General features: G+C 35.3%; 1 protein-coding gene across 1 annotated transcript in view; it reads left to right on the top strand.

Annotated features, from left to right (window-relative positions):
- Gabrg1 (gamma-aminobutyric acid type A receptor subunit gamma1) overlaps nucleotides 1–9,265 on the top strand; it is a 69,991-nt gene extending 60,726 nt beyond the window's left edge. The window contains exon 9 of the mRNA XM_027390835.2: nucleotides 8,996–9,265. Within this exon, the coding sequence (XP_027246636.1) occupies nucleotides 8,996–9,265 (270 nt within the window). The remainder of the gene's footprint in view (nucleotides 1–8,995) is intronic.
- Nucleotides 9,266–26,374: the final 17,109 nt, after the last annotated feature.

Here is a 26,374-nt window from a genome sequence, read left to right as displayed (position 1 = left end):
CTGAATGCAATACCTAACATTCACCGAGGGTTCCAGGCAGATTTGAGCATTTTACCAGGTTACATTTGTGCTCAAAGAAACCCTGAAAACCCAGGTACACTGATTTTAACAAGGACAGCTTTGTCAGTGATAGATCCAAGATTCCTGCTCAGTTATTTCATTGAGCCCAGAGCTCCATCTTTCTGGTCTTCCTTTTAACGTTTTTTCTTCTGTTCAAAGCACTTAGAAAAATAGGCTTTCATTTCACCAATATTGACAAAGTGGCAGTAAGCTACTGGTTCCAGGAAATACTTTCAGAACAGATTATGCCAAAACTCAAATGATGACAGTGCAAGATGTCCATCCTTGACAAGCAGCTTTATAAGTCTGCTATAACGTGTGCACCATGACACTCATGGGATCAAATTATTTTACATTTGAGGAATCAATATTTTGAGTCCATTTTTTCTTTTTATGCTATTTACTCTAGAAATTTGGACATGATTTTAATTATCCTTTATTTTTCATATTATATTTTAAAACTTAAAGCTGAGTAAACTCTTTGCCCTCAGGTCCTATTATGCTCAATGTAAAAGAAGACATCGTGACTTGCAAAAATCTGAGAAATTGCTTTATTCAAAAAATGTGTGACTTTCACAACTTCATATCAATTTAAAATATCACATTTATGAATGATATCCTGCTAAATGGACAAAGTACAAAAGAGCAATGATTTCCACTTAAATAATCACTGCTAGATTAAAAATAAATATAATTATCATTGTGAATACATGATATGTGGGGATGTGGTCTTATATGTACCAGAGTATTCATGAAGAGGATAGAGGAAAACGTTGTGGGATGGGTTTCCTCCTTCCATTTTAATGTGGATTCCAGAAACTAAACTGACATTGCCATTTTATGCATTGAACCATTTTTCCTGCATGTGCACTGATAAATTTTAAAAAATAATACATTTTTTATTTTCTTAAAACCCACATCAAACTTCTATCTTCCATCTCATCATCTAATTATGCATTTTAAAATTTAAATGTCCACACCTATGTGTAGCAATTGTCTTCATTGTATTTAATTTCTGAATCTCTTTTCAGAAATTCTTAGAATAAAAACAACTGATATTAACACACATGTAATATACAATGCCATGTGAGTTTTACAGTTTCTTTACACAGATATGTAACATGGGTGTATTGCTAAACAAAACATACCTCATGTATGTTTGAAAGCTACCCAGTACAACCCCAGGTCACAAAATACAGAAGACAGATTCTAGTGTCATGTTGACTTAGGACAGCTGAAGCATAAAAATGGAAACTTAAAATTATAATTTTTAAATCATTAATTTAACAAAATATATTAAGAACTACTGAAGCCTACACATAATTTTATTTTAGTTATTCAAGAACAACAATCATATGGTTTGTATGTTAAATTTAGCAACAATGTCAGTAAATTAAATACTAAAAGTAGAAAAGAAATAATAGTGAAATAACAGTATTAAAGTATTAAGTGGTAAATAGCAATAGCTCACGGTTGACATAGTAATTGACTGGAGTGTGTAAAATTATTTTATAGATATTCAGTACAACCTTTCTCTGTCTTTCATGCTTGCCGAGATACATATTTTATTAGCTCTTACAGCACTAAATGACAATTTGTAAAACTGAGACCAGAAATTATATTTGTATTTTTGCCTAGTTTCTTTTCAGCCACATGATCTAGCTGATCTCATGCACTGATACAAATACCAGAGAGCTCTTTCTATTTCCTCTCACTTTTTCCATAAAACACATGGTGGAATCTAAGTTTTTCATTTCTTATAACCCAAAAGTACAGCCAGGCTCAGCTCCTGAAGCATCTTATGCATCTTGATCAAGATTACTGCTCTCCTTTCTCTCTCTTTTTTCTTCCACAAAAGTCTGCACTTTCATTAAGAAGCTAAAATGTCTGAATAATCTGTAGTCTATCATTTTTCATCTCAATTGTTTATGATAGGAAATCTAGAATGCCTTGAATATATATACACATATGAATATATATATATATATATATATATATATATATATATATATACTCATATATGAAGAGATGACATCTGAGCACAATATATTGAATAATAATAGCATTACATTTAATTAAGGTGTTTTCTATTTTTCACATTAAATAGTTGATTTTGTCTTTCTTTCCCTCTTCCCTTCTCTCTCTCTTCTTTCCTTTATCCATTTATCTTTCATTCATTTTCTTTTCATTTCTACTTTTTCTTTAATTATTGTTTTTACTTTGCCTATCAGTGGCATCCCATTCAATATGTGGGTTCCATCTCTTAATAACAAGCACTATTAAATGATTTGGGTACAGTTATTGAAAGAAAAATATTAAGAGGTTAGGTTAACTGTGTTGGACTGTGAAACAGCACCCGCCATTGTGGAATAGGTGAAAACTATATGTATGTGGTTTCAATAAATCAACCATCATCTCACCAGTGATGAGCATTTCATATGGGAGTTTTAATATCCATAGGTTATCAGAAATCTCACAAAGCCACGAGATACGTATCCTTTGAGATGATGTACAAAACTGAGGACAGTACTGTCTTAATTTCAGGCTCTCAAATTTGTTAAAGTGTCAAATGACAGGTACTTATTTTTTCATCAATGTAAAGGCAATTATGAGACAACAGAAATTATATGTGGATTCTGCTTCCAGGAGTGTTTAGATCCAGGTATAGACAAGCTTGCACACAGGCATAGTGTCCAGAATTCTATCCTCCACACTCATGTAAATAGTGACATATAGTAATATTCTCCCCAGGATGCCTTGCACATTTACCTACCTCAGTCCCCAGTGGAGGATGCTGTTTAAAATAGAATCGAGTAGATAGCTTACATATATTAGCATCCAATATTGACCTCCAACTCCCTTACACACATACATCAGCTTTTTAAAGAATGGAGAATCTAGTTGCTTCAGTGTTGTGGTGCGACTCATAACGTTTCGTGTGTTGTCACTCAGCGAAGATGTCTGAGGAAACCCAGATGCCAAGACCAGCCAATAGAGGAGGAAGAGTTCGAGACCTTTGCCTTTCAGGCAGAAATCGCCCAGCTGATGTCCTTGATCATGAACTTACTTGCAGCTTGTAGATTGGAATGAGGCGAGTCAAGCTTATGAACAGCAATATGATATCTAATACAGTAGCTTCTAGAAACAGGTTAGATGGATTCAAACTGATATAAGTTGAACAAAATTCAAAATATAGTATCTCCATTGTATTGTTCACCACATGACTAATAGTCATATTTGGCTTCTACACTGGGCAGTCAACAGACGATATTTTCCTAGTTTCATAGGACACCACTGGCTTACAACACAGCAGTTTTAGGGACAAAATTACCCATGTTGAAGATAATCCAGATTTCGTGGGCAGCTTGTGCATTTCCAGGCCATGTTAAGACTATAGCTTTTGTCCTTTCTGCTTTGGTGTGTCAGAGAAATTGATGAACAGAATGGCATACTGCCATCTATGTTCTGTAAAGCTAATGGGACATAAGAACACAGTGTGTATTCTTCTTTTGCAGAAGAGGCAGGGCCAACATTTTGAGACTACTATAATTGGTTAAGAAGCTATCTGGGGCCTCAAGGGAAGTTAATGTGTGGAAGTGCCTACCAAGCCTCCAATTTACAGCCTCCTTTCTGTAAAAGGCTAATATCTTTTCTAGCCAGTACATGTCTGCATGAATAAATATTCATCTGCCCTTCAGAGAATATAATGGAATAACAAACACCTGTGTCAATCTGCAATTTCACAAATCATAAAAGATTTTTTTCTTCTGAAATGGTGTTTGACAAAGCTCCCAGGAGGTGTTTTTCTGATATTGGTGATATGTGGAATACAACAAAAAAGGCTGCTTCAATAATGCTAGAATGTCAGTGCGTGGTGGGATGTTCGATGAGACAGTAGTAATCATTAAATGGTGATGGCAACAACGGCCAGGTGATGTGCTTCTGCGTGCAGTGAGGCCCCACTCACAGTTAGCTATTTTGTTGTTATAATAGCATCCTTTCATGTTACTCTTCACAGTCAAAATAAGCAGATTGATCACCAAACAAGACTCTCATTAAAATAAATCTAAATTTATACTAATAGCAGTATTTTAATGCAGTTGTAACAAATGATCAAAAGCAACAATGTGTACATGAGGAATGGGGTTCACAGATTTCAGAATTAAAATCATATCCATTTTTGGGCTTTCTTTCCATGCGTGTTTTCACTTATTTAAAATACTTGTATATAATATTTCAAAGCATCACTGATAGAAAAGGAAAAAACTTGTATGAAAGATGGCGTTTTTACACATAGACACACACAAGTATATATGTTAAAATTTAAATTTATGTTTATGAACTATTCCAATGCCCCTTTGTATCCTCTTACCTCTAAATCTTATCATGTTTTATAATGTAAAAAACTAAAGACTGTCCATTTTTTCACTTGATATTGTTACCCATCAATTCTGTGAATTTTACTCTTTCTTTCTAAAAGATTTATTTTATTTTGTTATGTGTATTACTGTGTGCTCATATGTGCATTGAGTGAAGGGGACCGTAGAGTCCAAAAGAAGACACTGGATCCCCCAGAACTACAGGTATAGGAATCTGTGAAGCATTCATATTCGGTGCTAAGATATAAACTCAGCTCCTCTGAAACGAGCTGTATGTCTTTTGTGCTCTTATGTGAGGCGTTTCTCTACTCCTTCTTGATTATTTATTGTGGAAATATTTATTTTCTCCTCTGAAAGTACAGATTAATTTTTTTATCTTCCTGTTTGGAAATTTCATATATGGCTACGTTTTGATGAAGTAGATCTCATTCCCTCATCTCCAATTCTATCCTATGTCTCCCAACCATTTTCTCTCCTAATTCTGTGTTCATTTTTCATACTCACTGAGTACACTTACTGCTATTAATATGTGCATAGGTGTAGGGACACTTACTGGACCTCATCCCTGAAGAAGACTGAACTGTACTTCCTCTGTAGACATCAATTGTAAATACTCTTGAAATACAAATGGGATTTTGTGAGGTCCTCCCCAGTTTATCCTGGGATTGACAGTTTTTGTCTTGTGCAGGTCTTGTAGACTCATTCATAGGTACTGTGAGTTCCTATGTGCAACAGCTCTGTCATGATTGGTGAAATTGTGTCACTAGAGATGTCTACTGCCTGTTGATCTTTTCCTCCTTTTCCACAATGACTTCTGAGCCTTAATGTTGGGATATGAAATCCCATTTCTACAGCTCTTGTTTTCTGTTCATTGAAAGCAGAAGCTTCACTGATGAGAGTTGAGAGGCACACTAATCTACATATTTTGATTTCCTAGGCATCCCTCATTCTAGATTTTCTTTTTATATCTTTTATTTCTAATTATATTTTAATTAGCTTACAAACTAGAGGAATTTTTAAATGATTCTTTATGAGTCCTATATTTTCTGTAGCCTACTCCTTTCCCCCCTCAATTTGTTCCCATCTCCTGACCTCATCCCAGTTTAAAACTTTAGTTCCTGTCTTTGTCCAGACCTAGCATTTCATATCATATATATTCTATCATCTTTTCAGAAATTTTACTTTGTGGCAAGATCATATATTTTTATCTAGCTTTCTTATGCACAGTTAATTTTGTTAAGCCCTTCCCTCACCCCATCATTTTACTTCCAGCTTGAATCTTTCTGTTGCCCCTCCTGGCTACCTTCATTTCCCCTTTATTCAACTGCGTGCTCTCCCTTGATCATTTCTAGCTTTGGTAGCTTCCCAATTTTTTTATTAACCAGGGTAAAACTTTTTAAATTAATTTTTATTTAAATTAAAACAATATTTTATATACCAATCCCAGTTCTTTCCCCCCTCCATCTTCGCTATTCTGCCCCATCCACTCCTTAGGGAGGCTAAGGACTCTCATAGGGGACCAAGAAAGTCAGTCACATCACATCGTTTGGGGCAGGACCTAGGCTGGGAGAGTATCCCTCCATAGGGAATAGGCTATCAAAGCCCATTCGTGTATTAGGGACAAACATTGGTTCCACGGCCAGCAGCCGCATAGACTGTCCAAGCCCTCCCCCACTGATATCCACGTTTAGGGGCCTTTGTTTTGTCATATGTTGGTTCCCCAGCTGTCAGTCTGGAGCCCATGACCTCCCACTTGCTCAGGTCAGCTGTTTCTGTGGGTTTCCCCAGCATGATCCTGATCCCTTTGCTCATCAATCCTCCTTCTCCAAAACTGGATCCTAGAAGTTCGGCTCAGGGCTTAGCTGTGAATCTCTGCTTCTGTTTCCATCGCTACTGAGTGAAGGCTCTAGGATGGCATTTAAGGTTGTCATCAATCTCATTATAGGGGAAGGACATTTAAGGTAGCCTCTCCACTTTTACTTAGATTTTTACTTGGGGTCATCCTTGTGGATTCCTGTAGATTTCCCTAGTGCCCAATTTCTCATTAAGTTCATAATGACTCCCTCTCTTAAAGTATTTCTTTTTCTTGCTCTCCTTCTTTGTTCTTCTCAACCTTCCTGATCCTTCAAGTTCTCCCCCCGTCTCTGCTTCTTCCCTCCCCTTTAGCCTACCTGCCTCCCACTCCTGCATGTTCCCAATTTCAGGAGATCTTGAGCCTTTCCCCTACTCCTGGATCCATGTACTCCAGAACAGATAACAAGAATCTAGGATCCCCCCCCCCCCGCGCCCCAACGCACACACACTTTGTTAACATGAGGTCTTCCACTGAACCTGGGCCTCACTGAGTATGCTACTAAGCATAGCCAGCTTATCCTGGGATACTCTGTCTCTTGTCTCCCTAGCTGTGTTCTAACCAGCAGCAACCACACCTGCCAGGCATTTAACTTGCTTTCTGACAATTTGTGCTTGACTTCTCAGACTTGCAGAGCGAATGCTCTGTCCACCAATACATTTCTCAGCCTGCATGTGCTCAATGTTTGATATTTATCATTCTGTATTCTTTCCTATTTAGAAGCACAATAGCTTTGAATAAAAGTTCAAATTTTAAGAAGTCCACATATCTGTTTGATTTTTTAATATTTCCCATAAAAATCTGTCATGTCTTTGAGGAAAAGCTTTTCAAAATTTAACTTAAAGAAAAATTGATCAAAATCTACATTAGAAAGAAGTAAGCTCAGTAAAATGAATTTTATTGTCTTGGCTTCTAATTTACTGCTTAGATGACAACAAAACTGATTACAGTGAGAATTACCACCCACAACTTAGGTAAATTGAGCCATTCAGAAGTTTATGAAGAACAGAGGGTGACTAAAGTTGCAATCCTCTTGCCATTTGAAAGGATTCATTGTTTTTCTTGTAACTGTTCTTATTGTTAGCACTGTGAGTATGCGTGCTTTACCATAAAGTTTATAGTTTGCTGTGACATGACCCTTTCAGAAAGCAATAACAACAGAAAAGCAACAGCAGTAGTAAGTGCTGTCTACTTGCCATCAAATGCTTGCTATACATGCCCCATTTAATCATCAAGCTTGTCTATCATATTGCAATTGTCACCTTTGAGTGATGGGCAGTTCAGAGATAGAAAGCAGCCCCACTTTATGTTCCAGTTCCCACAAGCACTGTTTCATGGGACACATCTCTCCAAAATGTGTCTAAAGTGCTTCATTTATGTTATACAGCATTTGACTCTCACCCGAGTTATGATATTTTCAAATATTATTTTTATCACTGATGGATATTCAGATCCTGAGTCAATACAGTTTCTCAGCAGGTAAATATAGATGCTACAGACTGACAGCCTTTGTTCAATATCATCAAGTGTCAAGAACTTTACATATATCCTGTAAACCAAGCATGTTCGTTCTTACACACATGCACATAAATACACACATAAAGAAATCTAATAAGATAAAAAGTTTACTCAGAACCTTTATGAAATGCTATTTTGATATTTATCTCAAATAACCCTGGTAAAATAGACTTATCCATATCATCAAAAAGAGTTTGATTTTTCTGTAATGTGTTATAAAATTTATGTAGGTGCTAAAAGAGTATACACAGAAGGGATTGCTGCATTGTTCAAATGAGCTGAGTTTTCCACATCTATTGCTTGTAAACAGAGTTTTAACATGTTTATAATGTGGCTGTTTGCACTTACTCTTTCCTATATATGCCATATTTTTCTGTCCTCTCTGGCTTTCAAACTGTTTTCAACAGCAGAATGTCTCTTCTTGTTATTCTTTTCTCATTATAACTAAGATAGGTAAATTATATAATGTTCAATATCAAAAAAAAAACCTTGTGGCATTGTAATTATGAATGTTCAACACCACAGAAACATAAAGTTTACTGTCATTTTATACTTGGATTCATGGTTAACAAGATTTTTGTAGCTTAACTTTCTAGAGGTATGTAATGAGTTTTATTTCCACAGTGTTTTATTTTTCATGCTTTTTGGGTTAGAAGAAAAGTTCATCATAACAGTAAATCAAAATCTAACAATACATTTCAATTGAACATGATCAATATTTGGAAGTCATTTTTTTCTCTCTCTCTTTTTATTATTATTAATTCAAGTTAGGGAACAGGCTTGTTTCACATGTAATTCCCCTCTCCCTCTCCCTCCCCTTACCCCCATTCCTTCTCCCCCACCTCCAACCTACCCCCCACCCCATCCACCCACCACTCCCCAGGCAGGGTAGGGCCCCAACCGGGGCTCCACCAAGTCCACCAAATCTTCCTGTGCTGGGCCTGGGTCCCTCCCCATGTGTTCAGAGACAGAGTGCATCCCTTCAAGTGGGATGGGCTCTCGAAGTCCCCCACATACACCAGGGCAAAAAGCCAGTCCACCTCTGGAGGCTCCCAGGAGTGCAGGGGCCTCCCAGATTGGAAGTCATTTTTTAAGTGACTGATTATCAGTTTCTAGGAACATCCATGGCAGGGATTTTCTTTGGTTCTGTATCTTTGTCTCACAGTCTCATTTATCATTTTCTCAGGTATCCCCAGGCCTCCATGCTGGATCCACCTTGATTCCCATGAACAGCATTTCTCTGCCTCAAGGGGAAGATGATTATGGCTACCAGTGTTTGGAGGGCAAAGATTGTGCTAGCTTTTTCTGCTGCTTCGAAGACTGCAGGACAGGGTCCTGGAGGGAAGGACGGATACACATACGCATAGCCAAAATTGATTCCTACTCGAGAATCTTTTTCCCAACAGCTTTTGCATTGTTCAACCTTGTTTACTGGGTTGGATATCTTTATTTATAAATTTTAAGTGACAAAAATCATAAAAGTCTGGCTTAGTCCAATGTACTCCATTGTGTTCCAGTAACATGAAGTTTAAGTTTAAAATGAGAGAGTCCAATGGTAAAAATCTGAATGATACTGTTATAAGACTAGGGCTTTCATACACAAGTAAGACAGAGGTTTTCAGGTTAATTTATCTAAATGGACATAAAATTGTCAGTTACAACACATTGAAATCATAACATATATTTTTAATTTACTTTTCTTTATTTTGTTTGTATACTATTAATATTGGAACTTGATACTTCTGTGAGACATATTTTGAATATGAAATAATTTTAATACATATTTTATTTAAATATAACTATTGCTTATAATGAAAGATTAATGCCTAATATTACAGTATTCTTTGCCTAGATTGGTCATTAATTTTATTTCTTGTTTTACTTGCCCTTTTTGGGATAGAGATGATTGTTTAAAACAAAGCCATGATTTTCTCAGATTTATTTCCAGGATATGTTACTCTTGAGAAGAAAATAATATGTGTGTTAATTCCTTCTTAAATAATTTCTGTTGTGAACTGTTAATTTGTAACTGTACATATTTATGGATTTAAAAAAATAAACAGTGATGCCATGTCTGATGTTTGAAATGTGAAACAATTAAATTGAGCTGCTTGACAATTACAGTTTCTAAAATGGCCAATTTTATCTGTAATCCAGTGAATTTTCTGCTCAAGTGTTAAACAGAACTCAGGCCACATTTAATCTGAAGATTTTCAAACTTGGATAGAAAATGCTAAAGCCATTTTTAAAATTTTGAATGTAATGCAAGGTGAGAACAAAATCAAAATTATTTTTCTGCCTTGCATGATTTCTGAGGTACAAAGTGGTTAATGCTAAACTGTTAACATACCAACAAAGAAATCAAGTGGGAAATGTTCTGTGTTTTCATTATGTGATACAAAAGAGTGTCACAAATTCAAACAACCAATAGGTAAAATGCTTGATTTAGCAGAGCTTAAGGAATCATCGGGTAATGTAAGCGGTAGGTTGTCTTGAAGATAGACTTAAATATATTCTACTGACATTTTATAAATCAGATATATTTGGGAAATCTTACCAAAAATTTTATATACCCACTGATTTCTGATGTGACTTTTTCAACTGTATTATAATCACTGTGTTCTTTCTTTGAGACATGTGGGAAGCCTTAAAGTGCATCTTACAAATGGACTTTTTGAGAGGCATCTGTAGTGAACTTGAGTCAGGACATCCCAAAATCCCTATAGTGAGAAGCAGATTCTAGAGAGTCTTGCTGTAGGGAAAACTTATCACAATTGTCAATGCTACATTTGTGAGCAGAGGCTTCATCTTGGACATAAAGAGTAGAAGTCTAAAGACTATAGGTCTAGAGAGAAGGCTCAGTGTGCAAGAGCATTCTATGCTCTTGCTGAGGATCCAGGTTCAGTTCCCACATCCACATTGCAGGTTACAGCAGTCTGTAATGCAGGGAGCCTGAAGCTCTCATCTGCTGTGGCCGACACTGCATGTACAGGGTATACATACATACAAACAGTCAAACATTCACATAAAACAAAAATGTTCAGTGTTCACAACAGCTACCACAATGAAAGGTATCATGAACAAGGACGTGTAGAGTTTGAAGGGGAAGCAGTCATGTGGTTGTTTGACACACATGTTTATATTTCAATAATTGTTCCACTTGATGTGACAATCTCTGGGTGAAGCCCCAAATGTATCACAGTGTGCTTTCCCCAGGTAAATACAACTCTTTCATCTTTCTCACAGGCCTCTAAAAAATAAACAGGATTTGAAGGACAATAAAATATTAATTTATTTTTAAATAGAGAGCCAAGTAAAAATTTGGCTATATATGTACTAACTTTTACATATGCTACTCTCTTATGTTGATAGCATTAATTATTGTTAGATGTTAATAAGATTAACAATCATTTAAGGAATAAATGAAGTATGGAGTATCTATTAAGGCATAACATGCTTCACAATATTTTTATGGCAATTTCCATTTTGTAGTGATGTCTTGCTCATTGTTAACAGTGTTTACTTAAGGGACTTTTTGGTTTGTATTGAAGCATGACTAATTGTTAAAATACTTTTAAATGCTTGGTATAAGTATTCTTAAGTTTCTCATTGATGTTTTATTAACTAGGCTATAACGTTGACAATATTTACAAGTGAAAATAAAATTGTTAAAAATATTATATGTTTTTACATATATTCCTTGTATATAACTTCAAAAAAGCATTTTGTTTCAAAGCCAGTGGTATCATATTTAAATAAAAAGATTAGGGAAAGAGGCATGCAAACCTAATTACTTCTAAACCTAGAAACAAATAGATAAAATTGTACTTAGACCTTCAGGAATCACATAGAGCTTACAACTTATTTTCAAGGAAATACAACCCAATTCTTGTTTTTTCTTATTTTCAAATTTAAAGTCAACCATGATGAACTATTATTTTTTTCTCTAATGAGTTGAAATGTATTATGTTAATGTGGACATACTCCCTATACACATGGGAAAATGATTTTTTAATGTGAACATAAAGCAAGAATATGGTCACTAGGAATGACAAGTAAATGTCAAACAGGAAGATGTAAAATCATTTGAAAAGGAAGATGCAAGTCATTTGAAGATGTAAATTCGTATAGACCCAGGTTATAGTAACACAGCTACCATTTAAAATTTTTGAGAAGCAGAATGTGCATAGCAACATTTAATCTACTAACTAGTAGCATTTTGTATACTCTTGAATTGCATTCTAAGTGGTTTTCTCTATATACTCCGTTGTATCCAGATTATTATTTTGAACAGTAATTTTAACACATGTTAAAATATAAACGAAGAGCTGACTTTGCATTTGCTAGCAAAACCTGGCCATTTGGGACCACCTTTGGGTCTGAGTTGTGTTTTCTCCCATGTTAAAGTGACATGCCTATACCATCCTGCAATTGAAATAAAATGATACCTATCAGGAACACAATGCCAGCTGAGTCTGCCTTTCACATGGAAGGACTCTGGGGAGCTGAATATTTTGCGTGTGTGGTGTACAGGAAAAAAAAGTTTGAGGAAATTACTTCCAATTTCTAGTGGAACAAATGCTAAATATCTTAAAATGGCTGCTATGACACTTAAACCCCAAATCTGGAACCATGAGATAACTATAAATGGGTTTTTCTATTACAGAAAATGTGGCAAGGATGAAAGTAAGCACTGGCATAGAAATTTGAGGTATGTATACACATATAGACATAAACACAGATTATGCAAACACAGGTATCAACATGTTTGCTACTTTGTTGTTTATTTAATCACTGGTCATTAGATTAAATCTAATCTAATCTAAGTTACTTTCTTGAAAAATCAAAGAATAGTTCATACTTAGTCAAAATGTACTTACTTTAGACACATGCACTGAGTGGTACCCCCGGTTGAAAATTCTCTCTGCTCTTCTGCTGCTGAGCCATTTGCAAGAATGCAAACTTAAATGTCTATTCTGAAAGAAAAAAGAATCAACCATTTTATCACTGAACAAAGATAACAGAACATGAGAATACAATTAAAAGACAATTTTTGCTTACTTATAAAACCATACTCTTTTTTGTATAATTGGTGACTTCTTAAAATGCATTCATGAATACTCTAACTTTAAAATGTATTCAATGAATTCTTATTTTTTTACATCAAAACTTCATTATCTGGGTTACTTGGAGAACATTTCTGCCCGTCCTCTGAATTTTCAGATATTCTACTCATTTTATTCTACAACAATTTGAAACCATAGGGATTTAATTGATTTATATTTAATTTTAGATTAAATTAATTTAATTTTGAGTAATTAATTGATTTTAGATTAATGAAAATTGCATTGAGATACTTGAGTACAAAGGAGCCATTAATTATATTGCAGGGTTTTATGCTATGAGTATGATTAGATACTGGTGTTCAGAAAGTTAATAAAGTACAATCTAAAATTGTAAGATGGAGAATACCACTGTTGACACAAGTTACCAGTGTTAAATGAGTAGTTATCATGGAATACAAGAGGAAAAGGCTAGATAATAAATTTCAAATAATAAATAAATTAAATAATATATAGTGCATTTTGGATCCTTGGCATGAAAATCTTAAGTTAAGTATTTGCATGTTTGTGAATGGATACTAAAGCAATTTTAGGCTGCACTAGTCTTGTTTAATATTGCTCTTCGATCCTATTTAATTTACATAATCTGTATTTTGTCTCATTATGTATGAAGAAAAGGACTATATCTCAAAATATAAATGTTAGGTAATTACATATATAAATACGTACATATTTGGACAAAGGAAAGAAAATGTTGTATTTCAGATTCTAAAATGGCTGCTGCACAAAAATGATGACCTGCTTTTGCATCCCCAGCACCCTTGAAAGTACCACACATGGTGGTGTATGCTTATAAATCATAAGTTGGGGATCAGAGACAGGCAGAACCCTGAAGTTAATTGGTTATTCTATATGTCCAAATCAATAAGCTCCAGGGAAGATGTGTCTCAAATGGTGAGGTGAAGACCAATCAAGATGTCTACCACCTGATGTAGACATCTGGTCTACAGACACACTCTTATAGATACACAAGCACACACACAGACACGTGCATTCATCAAATACACATAATTTCATACAGACAAACACATAATTTTAATGTAAATAAACCATTATTGGAACTGATAAATCCAATAAGTAGTTTTATTTTTAATTTTTTACCTACAAAAATTCTCTGATTATTTGTCGAAAGAAATAGATGAATATTTCACCATTAGATAGTGAAATGTACAAGAACTTGGTAAGTCTGCGATTAGATTGTGATAACTGGAAAGCAGGTAAGTAAATGGGGATTATATAAAGATTATAAAGCAGAATTTACGTAAAAGAAAATAGTTTGTGTCTTGATAAGTCACTGTAATAACAGTTATTTGCATCCATTAAGTGCACACAGCCACTTCACATAATAAAGTATCAAGCTTGTGATTACAGTGACTTTTGTTCTGCTTCTGCCTCCTCATTTTGTGGAACATTTGCAGATGTCTCACAAAAAATTTGCAATTTTGAAAACATTTTGTACTTTCCTGATTCTAAATATAAAGTTTTTATGACATAAAGAGTTCCAGGTTGCATTTTCTTAAAATGTGTGCTTTTGATAGTTTCACACATGCTACCTTTGCTCTGGTGATGTCAGCATAAAGTTAAATTCTGGTTAAGGCTGTTTCAAGAAAATCAATCATTTTTGATAGGAAGTTTTTAAAGGAACAAAGCTATAAGAGTTGAGGTAAACACCTTTGTTTATGATTTTCATTGCTAAGTATGTATTTCTGGACTATTCTAACAATTGGTGATTTTATTTAAGTTGGAATTGCCTCAGTAAATCCAAGGAAGGAAGGAGGTTGTAGTTTTTTATGGGTATCTACTGTGTGCTGCCCCTTTAATGAGATAGATATTAATATTTTAATTTGAAGGGAAGGAGATCTGTTTCACAATGAGAAAACAATCTCAGAATGGAAGATCAGTTCTCCAAGCCCTTGAATTTGGAAGTAAAATTAAACTTGTTTACTTCTGGTCACATAAGCTATGTTTCAATTATACAGGATAATACTGATGACAAAGTGGTTAGTCATTTTCAAACAATCTAACACATTGTTTTCATAAAAGAGAAGTGAGTTCTAGAAAGGGACAACTCATTCTATACTGTTCAAACTGTAAAATCAACAACCCAAGGTGTTCATTGACAGTATAAGAGCATCTTTGTTATTCCCTCATTATTTCCAAAGTGCATTTTGTTTCAGCTGAGTACTACCTATAGTGAATTGGCTTTTAGAGAGACTGATTAGTTAGGAATAGTAGCACATGCCTTAAATCTCTGCTCTGGGAAGCTAGGGGCAAAATGATCATGAGGTTGAAGGCAACTGGGCTACCCAAGGAGAACTTGTAATAAAAGAAACAAAACAAGCAAATCAATAAAGAAACAAACAAAACCCCCAAATACTATGAAATAAATCAAAACACAGAAGTCCTGAGTTTTTGGACAGACACAATAATCTACAGGCTACCGCTGTCTTAGGTCATACACACAATTGTTGATTTATGTATCATCTAGGCTGCTTTTTGGCCATGATGGTAGTATAGTAGGTACATCAGATCAATTAGACAAGACAACTGGAATATCACTTACTCTCAATCAGCTAACAAAAGAAATTTGCCAATACCCATTTCACAACAGATTTAGTGCCAATTAGAAAGTGCCATATTGGAAAATATAACTTATTTTGAATTTCCTTAAATTTTTAACTTAAATTTCAAAATAAAACTTGGTTAAAATAAGTTTTCTGTAAAGCAGTGCAATTGGTTTTTTTCTCCCTTGCCTTTAAATTCATCTTGCAAAGACTAATTAATCACTTATATCTCCTTTTGAAAAGATCCATAAATCAACGTATATGTCTGTTCCATTAATAGAAATAGTTGATTCATTAAAATGATTTTGATGTTACTTGACCCAGATAAATTAGTAGGGTGATCTTCAGATGAGTTTAAAACTTCTAGTTGACACAAGATACTTTAAATAAACCATAAATGATAACTGTAGATTTTATTTTTATATAAATATAATATATAATTATATAAATATATGTGTGTATATGTCTTGTGTCATATATCCTGATTATGATTTCCCCTCCCTCTGTTCCTCCCAGTTCCTTCCCACCTCCCTGAATATCTTGTCATTTCAAAAGCTTACTCATAATACAAAATTTAGAACTTGAAAGACTTTCTACATAAAATATTAATAAGAAATGTTAACGATTTTTTCATACATTTGCTTTTTCTATTACTGATTTCAATTTACTGTCAGCTACCCTGTGGAACAGGATGAGTCTATATTAAGTAGTTCATTTGAAAAATAAGTAGGGAGCCCAGGGACTCACACATCATTACATGTCAGAGTGTAGGGCTTTGCTTTATTCCTCCCACCCTCCCTGACTTTACCACTCACAGATGAGTAAGGAATATTAAAAAATTTACATTCATATCAAAATACCTCCAATGTAATTTCAGGGATGCCATGTGATGCTGAAATTGGTGACTTGAAAGCTCATAATAATTGCACCCACTGAAAGATATTTGGAAGACTTAGGAAATCCACACCGAGAATTTTCAAAATCTGGAAACAAGTTACAAAAAAAAATGAGACAGAGAACTAAATGATAGGAAGAACATAGAGGAAGAGTTCAAGAACAGCTGTGGTTGTTAGGACTTATTACTGTGTAGGACCATCAATTGCTCCTGTCTCTTGGGAGCTTGACTAGGACTTTCAGCTACTATGAGAGCCAGTTCTCCAGGATGAGGCTTTTAGGTCAGGTTCAGTTTGGTTGTTCCAACCCTTGGGGTAAAAGTGTGTAACACATTCACTAATGAGAGTGTATTTCAAGTTCTATAAGGCAATGAAGTACAATAGCAATGGCTGGTATTGTTTTTGGAAGTCTCTTGTATTCCTCAGACCAACAACTGGAGAAGTTTAGCATGCCTAAAATTAGGGTTTTTATTAGGCAGTCTATGTTTTGAGGAGAGAAGCATTAACACCCATGTGATGTAAATCCATTTGATACACACACACACACACACACACACACACACACACACACACACACACTTATTTTGTAGTTTTAAATAGGCCTATAAAATATGTGTCCCTATAGCTTTTTCAAACATCCTTAGAGTTATCTCTCCTCCGCTCTCCAAGTTAAAGTCTTTCCCATTTTTCTCATTTTCACGTTATAGGGAAGAGGCATCATGCCTGTGTTTAAATTCTATAATTACTTAAAATTACTTCTTCAGTGTTTCAGGAATTCCAGATGTGTGTGTGTGTGTGTGTGTATGTGTGTGTGTGTGTGTGTGTGTGTGTGTGTGTGTGTGTGTGTGCACATGTGCATGCATAAGTGCACGTGTGGAACAGAATCTCAAAAAGGTACTGTATACCTGCCTTCACTGAAGTATTTGTCAGACTGTCCCGTGTCCCCAAATACTCATTTAAGGCTGATAGGTGACAAAAAATGTGGGTGATATATACATCGAACTATTATTAGTTCTTTACAAAGAAAGAAAATATGATACAGGTAACAACATGAGTGGATGTTTAATGGGAGAATTACCAATAAGGTGTCAGGTAAAAATATAAGGGTATTTATTAGGGAGATGCCTTACTTATAGAGCAACCTAGCCAGCCGGCAGGGCATGGAGTAAGTACAGCAAGCTGATGATAAAAAGGAAGAAGGGGCCTCTCTGTGCACACCCCTCCCTCTCAAATCTTCCCCTTGCAGGCATGGTCAGGCACACCTGTGGCCAGTCCTAAGGAGGCATGTTTACGGTGTCCCCTACAGATGTTAAAGCCAGTGTTTAGGGTATTAAATCTGTTACAAAAAGAAAATCAATGGAAATTCCTATTGATATGATTGCTCTAATATAGTCAAAGTATAGAATTGAAAAAGTAAAATATGGCTGCTAGGGGCTTGTTTTGAGAATATGTTGAAGGTTTCAGTCTTTCAAGATACATATTATGTATTTTACTTGTTTCTGGTTTTGCTTTGTGAGACATAATCTTCCAATATAGTTTAGCCTTGAGTTCATGATCTTCATGTGTCAAGCTCCTGAGGCTTTGAGATAAGTACTTTTGTCCCCATGGCTAGCTATATCCATGCATTTTAAATATATACAGGTATATAAATATATAGTTATATACACATTCTTTCTATACTAGATGCAGGTATGTGCAATAAAGAATGGCTATTATATTTAGTATAATTACAAGATTTGCTGAGTACTGTAAATGAAAACAACTTTGCTTTGTGTAATTTTTCTCCCACACTTTAGATTGCACCCGTGGCTTTGTGATTACTCAGCAAGTGCTGTCCTCATAATATACCCGTGATATCCCATTTCTGGACGCAAATGTGAAAGATTGCAGAATAGAGTTCCTCTTGCTTCTTTTAATGACACAACTGTAAACAAATCACCTAGCTTTCTAATTTTGATTTCCATTAAAACTGGAGGGTAATATATAATCCTGATGACTTTAAAAGGTAATACTAGTGAAGATATTCAGCATCCTGCAGACATTCAAATTTTTCAAGTACCATAACTGGTGTTTATGTGAAATGTTTAGAAAAAGGGAATATCTGGAGATTGTGATCTCTTGATTCAGAACTGTAGTTCAGTCAGCACCAAGCATGAACTCTGTACACTGATTCTTAACAAATGTTTTCCCTGGTTTTCTCTAAACAGAAGCAAAAAAAAAAAATGTTTCCTGAACTTTTCCTTTACTTCTGTGGATAAATCTGTATTTGGAGAGTGTTCCTCCAGAATCCCCAATGCCCTTGGTGCATATTCCAATTCCCATAAAATCGGCCATGGTAGTATCTGCTTGAACTTCCAATATTGGACACTCAGATATAGGATATGGAGAAATTCAAAGTCATCTGCGACTATGTTGTTAATTTGAGGTTAGTCAGAGCCATAAAGATCCTGTCTCCAAAAATAAAATTGAAACAAAGGAAACAAAATATAAACCAACTAACCAATGAAAACAAGCTGTCAGAGTTTGATTTAAAAATTACATGGAAGCGTTAAAGCCAAATTCTGTAATGTTTCTCTGACTTCCGCAAGAGCATACATGCATACATGCACATGCATACACACACATATATAAACACAAAATAAATGTTTAAAATGGAATGAAATAAACAATTTTACAGCATAAGAGTTAGTATATAATATCGTCCAAATAAACAACACATAAGGCAAGATCTAGGCTTCCCCTTATCAAGTGTTTTTTTTTTTCATTTTTCTTAATGAATTTTTTGGTCTGATGTATGAACGCAGTCTTTAGAGCTATCAGTTCTTGCCCTATCCTTTCATCCATGCTAGAATTAATATATAAGCCCCAGAGCTGAGAGATTTAGTTTATGCTACTATGTAGGTGCCGTTTAAATCTTAGACAACTTATTTTATAATTTCTTGTCTTTATGGGCTAAATAAAAAAGTCATGTGTATTTGAAATAGAAGAAGTCTACAAAATTAAAGGGAGCAAATAGCATAGTGACTTAACTCACATGCGCAGCAGACAGGCATGCTAGGGGAGGGTACATCTCAGGTGCTTTATCTTTCATATTCTTTATTGCTGAGAAAATAAGAAAATATATTCACAGGTGATTTATAATTATGTGAAGACCAATGTTTGTATTAAGCTCTTAACCCTTTTCACAGTGCCATGAAATGCAAATTGTACCACAGGTTTTATCAGTTTTCCTGGAACTCATTCCAACCCATTATTTTGTCTTTTTGGTTTGTTTTTGTTTTGTTTTTGAGTTTGTTTTATTGAATATTGAAATTTAAGGCTCGTGAGCCACATTGCCAGTCCTTGTTTTCATGGCACAATCTTAATAAATAGTTCAGGATGTCTTAGACTTAAGATATTCCCCTTTAGCCTCTTTTACAGGCTTGATCTACCACAATTGCCAAAGGCAAATATACTCTGATTGGTTCATTGGAAAGTTATGGGAATAGATATTCAAGATCATGAAAATATAATGTAAAGACTTCCAAACAAAGTCAAAAATCATTCTGGGTTTGAATTTCACTGTTGCATTAAAAATATTCAAAGTACATCTGGTTTGGACTATTTTGATGAATCTTAAAATATTTTGTGGGGAGTAGAGTGTCCTTGCCATATGCTTTAGCCTTAGTTCATTGATTGGTTTATTGAGCTGTGCTGACTTCCTAGTGTAAAGCTGATTCATTTTATAATTTATCATTGGAAAAGCTAATGGAAACCTCAGATGCTTTTTCTGCTCTCCTGGAATATGTGTCTTTCCTAATGGCTTTTAAATGGTGTGACTCTCAACCATGACCTTGATTCATCTTTCCAAGATGAAAATTAAGATAGCATTTAAATTAAAATGTGTTATCCAGTGAAGTAAAGATGTCTCTGGTTCCTTAAAAGACACATGGACCTTATCATATTTCAGAGCTCATTATTTACTTAACTAGCATGTTCCAATGCGGTTTCCAGAAAAGTAGCAGCAACATTTCCCTATGTATATGTTCTAATAGTAAGATTTTAACTTGTCTTTCATCAACAAGCCAGACCTCAGATGCTTTCACAAAATCTGGAGAGGCTTAAAAGAAAGGCAAATATTAAAGATGGACTCAAGACTCCTGGAATACATTTCCTGTGAGGTTCAGAACCAGTAAAATGTGGAAGATGTAGGATTGATGTGAACGCATTAGCTGGGACAGTAACATCAGCAGTGTGCTTCACGGGACAAAGGCACTGGGACCAGAGAAATTCAACAGTTAATTATTACTACACCTCAGTGTGCATCCTAGTTAAGAACTTTAAACCAAACAATCTTACTGTCATATGAATTGCCTCCTAAAATACAAAAGCAGATCTAAGAAAACCACCCCTCTTCACACTGCAGCATTAATGCATATAGGCAATGCATTCTTATATAAAATTCTAGCAAGAAAAATTCATCAAATAGAGTTTCATGGCAAAGGAAGTGCTAGCTAAATATTACCATGATCTTCTGGAATGACAATGAAGAAGTCTGTGACCAGCAATAACTCATAGAGATTACAGAGCTTCCACAAATAATTTCTTGAGGCTAGATTTCTGACTTTATGGGTTGAATACTCAATATGACATCTCATGCAAATGATAATTGAACTTTTCAAAAGCTTATTTTTTACATAGTATATTGTTAATGTATTTCTCTGTGTGTATGTATTTCTCTGTCTCTCTGTCTCTCTCTGTCTCCCCCCCCTCTCTCTCTCTCTCTCTCTCTCTCTCTCTCTCTCTCTCTCTCTCTCTCTCTCTCTCTCTGTGTGTGTGTGTGTGGGTGGGTGTGTATGTGTGTGTGTGTGTGTGCCCATGCCTGCCTTAGCATGCTTGTGGAGGTCAGTGAACACCTCTCAAAAAAGACCTTTCTCTCCTATCATGTGGCTACTATGTATCTAACTCAGGTTTCCAGGAGTGGCAGTAAGTGCCTTTAGCCATTGAGCTTATTTGTTGGCATATAATAACAAATAAAATATATTGTTCATGAAAGACACAATTTAATGACAAGCTCCCTGTTCCTCTATATTTATAATTTTTCCACCTTGTCTTCTACATATGTCCTTGAACTTAAGTAAAGAAGTTGTATTAAAATACATATTTAGAATTGGGCTGTATAACTGAATTTTGATTGGTTGTGGCTTTCTGTAATGGTCTAGGAATATCAAAACCTATAATCATAAAGTCTCAGGAACATGAATAACTATATGTGAACTAATCAAGGGCAACAATAGACATGTTAACTTGGATGGAGGAAAAAACCAAGAGGCATCAATCGTACGAAGGGAACTATAGGTAACCAAGAAATACTGATGGAAGGATAAATAGTGTTCTCTGTTGAAGAGCACAGCAAGTTGTTATTCAATACTACAGGGACAGCCCTGAAAACATACACGTAGTGTTATATAGACTGATCAGGTTGTAACTATGCAAGATATTATATATTATATATATATATATATATATATATATATATGAATGAAAATCCCATAAATTTAAAAAAGCAGATATATTTGTGAGGGTTTGGAAAGAGGAAATTAAAGAGGAAAATGATGTATTTATATTATAATATCAAAAATATGATAAATAATTTTTTGGTTTTTCAAGTCAGGGTTTCTCAGTAGCTATTGAGTCAGTCCTGCAACTCACTCTGTAGCCCATGCTTGCCTGGAACTCACAGAGATCCACCTGCCTCTACTCCCGAGTGCTTGGATTAAAGGTGTGTACAACTACCATCCAGCAATAGAAATATTTTAAAAAGCATAGTTTGCTTAAACTTTTAGAATATATATATATATATATATATATATATATATATATGCGCATGCATAAGTTAATCTTTAGCATTTCAAAGAAAATTATGCAAAACTAATTTTCAATTTAGACAATTTGGAAAGAAATTTCAAATGTTTTAAGGGATTTTTAAATATATATTTGTAATTCACACAATTTATTACCAAAATGAGGTTCATACCTTAAAGATCTATCTGTATCATTTCCTTACATAGACAAGCTTCAAGCAGTAGCTTTCTCCAGGTCATCTTAAATACACTAACACCTTCTGTGGCTGATTTGATTCAAGCTCTTAAAAATGTCTAACGCTGCAACGAGAATGAAGATAGAAAACAGCTATCCTAAGAAACAGCCCTCTTTGTTTCACATGCTTGAATACTAGCAATGCTTGGCTCATTGTTTCTTTAATTCTTTTAGGTCTCCCCCACGAAGCTGATATTTTAAAATTAGGAACAAAAACATTGGTACCAGAGTTCAGTTAAGGGCATGAAAGTAAACAGTTAAGTAAGATCTATGTTTGGGGTTAACCTGATTCACACTGATTAGAGCAGCCAGAAGGCTGTTGGGAATCATCTTTTCACCAAGCCTCACAGATGGGGTTATGACTGGCCCATTTACCATTTTCAACAAAAATAGGATCTAATTCTCTCCTTGTTAGCTTCAAATGTCAACTCAAAACAGCACAGAGTTCTTTGATGGAATCTCAGTGAGATTCAGGGAATCTCAGTGGATCCTCTCCACTGAGGATGTGAGACACATTAATAGCTAATTGATGTAGGAGGGTTCAGTTAGTGAGTAGTGGGCCAGGACTATCAAAGAAAGCAAGCCAGAGCAGTATTACTCTTTGGTTTCTGCTTCAGCTCCTGTTTGGATAACTGCCCTGATTTCCCTCATGATGAAATGACTGAAAGTCTAATTCAAATAAACCCTTCATCCACAAGCTGCTTATGTTCGTCTTTTAATTTTGGTTTGTTAACAAAAAGGAGCATAGAATATCGTCATATAACATGAAACCTGTTTTGATAATTTTTATGTTTATATTTATTTTTTATTCTTTAATTACTGCTCTTATTTATATATCCATCCCCCATTCCCTTGCCTTCCCATCCTCCCATGTTCCCCACCAACCCCCCCAACCCAACCCCCAACTCCTCCCCAGAGATAGTGAGGCCCTCAACAGGGGACCTTCAAAGTCCATCATATCGTTTTGGGGAGACCCTACACCCTCCTTGCTGTATCTGGGATGCAATAGTATCCATCCATAGGGAATGGGCTCCCAAAGTTCATTTGTGCTCTAGGGATAAGGACTGGCTCTACTGTTAGAGGTTCCATAAACTGTCTTGGCCTCCTAGTTCGCACCCACATTTAGAAGTCTTGGTTTGGTCTAATGCTGTTTCCCCAGTTTTATGACTATGATATCCATGCTATCAGTAGGTCAGGTCCACTGTTTCTGCAGATTTCCCCAGCACTGTCTTGGCTCCTTGGCTCATCCCTCCTCCTCCTCCACAACTGGATTCCAGTAGTATAGTTCAGTGCTTAACTGTGGTTGCCTGTTTTTGCTTCAAACAGCTACTGGATGAAGGCTCTAGGAATGGTAACCAAGGTAGGCGTCAATCTCAAAATCCAGAGTTCTGTCAATACTCCCATCCCACCCCCACAAAAAACAAAGCAAAAGCAAAAACAAACAAACAAAAAACACACCTGTTCAACCTTTATGTTTCAGTAGATATTCAGATAGAAAATTCTTTTTTTTTTTTTTGAGACAGGGTTTCTCTGTATAGCTTTGGAGCCTATCCTGGCACTCTCTCTGGAGACCAGGCTGGTCTTGAACTCGCAGAGATCTGCCTGCCTCTGCCTCCTGAGTCCTGGGATTAAAGGCGTGCGCCATCAACGCCTGGCTTCAGATAGAAAATTCTATACAGTAACTTAAAGAATCAGTGTAGTTAGGGTGGAAAGATGACTCAGATAAAGACTGAACAAACCTGAGATCAATTTCTTAAACCCACATTAAACGTGGAAGGGAGAAATGACTCCACAATTTTCCTCTGATCACTATAAGCACACTATAAAAAGTACATCCACACTCACAATATACATATATAAACAACAATAGGTGAATAAAGAAGTAATTATAAACACTGCCTATGTTCCAAGCACTCAGGAGGTAGACAGAACAATGTCTGAAAATAGAGGCTATCCCTAGCTGTGGGTGAAGGGGATGTGACCTGATAACATGGAAGTTTAAATGCAAACAGAAACTAAGAAAACAAAACAGAAATCAAACTAAACCATTTTAATTTTTAGTTAGGATAATCAACTTTTAGAAAACCAAAGTGGCAATAGTTTTGTATTTCTCTCATTTCATTCCAAACTATTACATTATTTCAAATATTTTATAGGCTATATGTGTGAGGTAAATTCTGGAAGGTCATTCTACAAAGAAAGTGTTTTTTGTTGATGCATAGTCAATGGTGTGGCATAGGAAAATGTATAATATTATAGGTATGTTATAACATTCAGAGAAGCTGCCATGAAAATAAACATACAAGTGATCATTGGGAACAATGCTCAAGGATCACCAATAAATGAGCAAGAAAAGACAAAGTCACCATGTGTGTTGAACATCCATGAAGGAAATGGACTGGGAAGAAATTGGTTGGAACAACTTGAAACTACAGTTCAAGTCCAAGAAAGATTTGGCAACATCAAAGAGGAGTAATAAAGCCATCTCTCCAGTTAGAATAGTTCTGAGACTCAAGAGTGACAATGCATTAGTGGTTCTGTCATCCTAATTCAGCAGCTGTGAATCACTTTGGAGAAAGATACAATTAGTACTAATTCCAGACTGGAAGACCTGTGCAGTGCACTATTAAAAACTTTACATCCAGGGCTCATCCAATTTCTCAACTAAAAGCAAAGTAGCCTTAGTTATTTACTCTTTGGTTTTAGCTCTTTTCAAATGAGATAGACCACTTTCTTCTTTAATATACAGTTTGCACTAGTGCTTATTGATGGTGACACATACATTTGCATGTGAGAGGATATTGGACAGAATGCTTAATTTCCCATTTCTCTATTTAGTGAGTAAATGAATTAGCATCTGTATTGGAACTGTCAGGTATGTTACCTATTATCATTTGGCCTTATCCAAATAATGCTGATGGGAAACCAGAGATGATTTACTGATTCAAGTGTAGTTATTCTTCTGTATGTGAATTATTGCATGAAAAAATATTATTGCATTTAAAAGTGTTCTCTTAGTGCTGGAGACATGTCCATTGGTTATGAATAAGATAAATATGCATGCATCATTCTTACGTAGAACCGGAGAGTGTATTCTACCACACATGCCAGATTTCTCACAACTGCCAGGAAGTCTAGCTCCAGGAGTTTCTAATGTCTCTCACCTACTTAGACAACTGTGTTGATGTGCACTTACTCATGCTAAGACATACATTTTCTCCCCCACCTCAATCTCTCTCTCTCTCTCTCTCTCTCTCTCTCTCTCTCTCTCTCTCCCTCTCTCTCCCTCACTCTCCCTCCCCCCCCTCTCTCTCTCTCTCTCTCTCTCTCTCTCTCTCTCTCTCTCACACACACACACACACACACATACACACACACAAAGCATACACATACAGATAGTTGCATCACAAAACTTTAAATGTGATAAATAGAAAAAGCATAATAGTGTGAATGAATAGTCTAAACTGTAACATTATGTTTTGATATATTATTTGTATTTAATTATCATATTTTTGATAGGAAAACTAACAAATACAAGTATTTACCTAAATCCAGTTACTAAAGATGCAATTTGGTATATACTATGTGTTCTATTCGTGTATTTCATTATTTTCCTCTCAATTTGTATTTTCCTTATTCTGCAAACATATTTGCTATTACCTCATGCTAGCCATATTTTCATAACAAACACTCACCCCTTAGTCTTAATTGTTTATCTTGCCCATGTAAAGATTCACATTTATAAAGCATCCTCATATGCACAGTTTCAATTCTGAATCCTGTTAAAGTACTTGAGAGTCCTGGGGTCATGTGACTTAAGAGCATATACCATATGGGAGTTATTTATCATATTTCCCACAGAAGAGGTTCTGAAAAATCTAAGTTCTCATTGCTGCATAAATTCAAG

Source organism: Cricetulus griseus, assembly GCF_003668045.3.
Source record: "Cricetulus griseus strain 17A/GY chromosome 1 unlocalized genomic scaffold, alternate assembly CriGri-PICRH-1.0 chr1_1, whole genome shotgun sequence".
Taxonomy (NCBI): Eukaryota; Metazoa; Chordata; class Mammalia; order Rodentia; family Cricetidae; genus Cricetulus; species Cricetulus griseus.
Note: the sequence above shows the minus strand (reverse complement) of the source record. Positions and strands in the feature narration are given on the sequence as shown.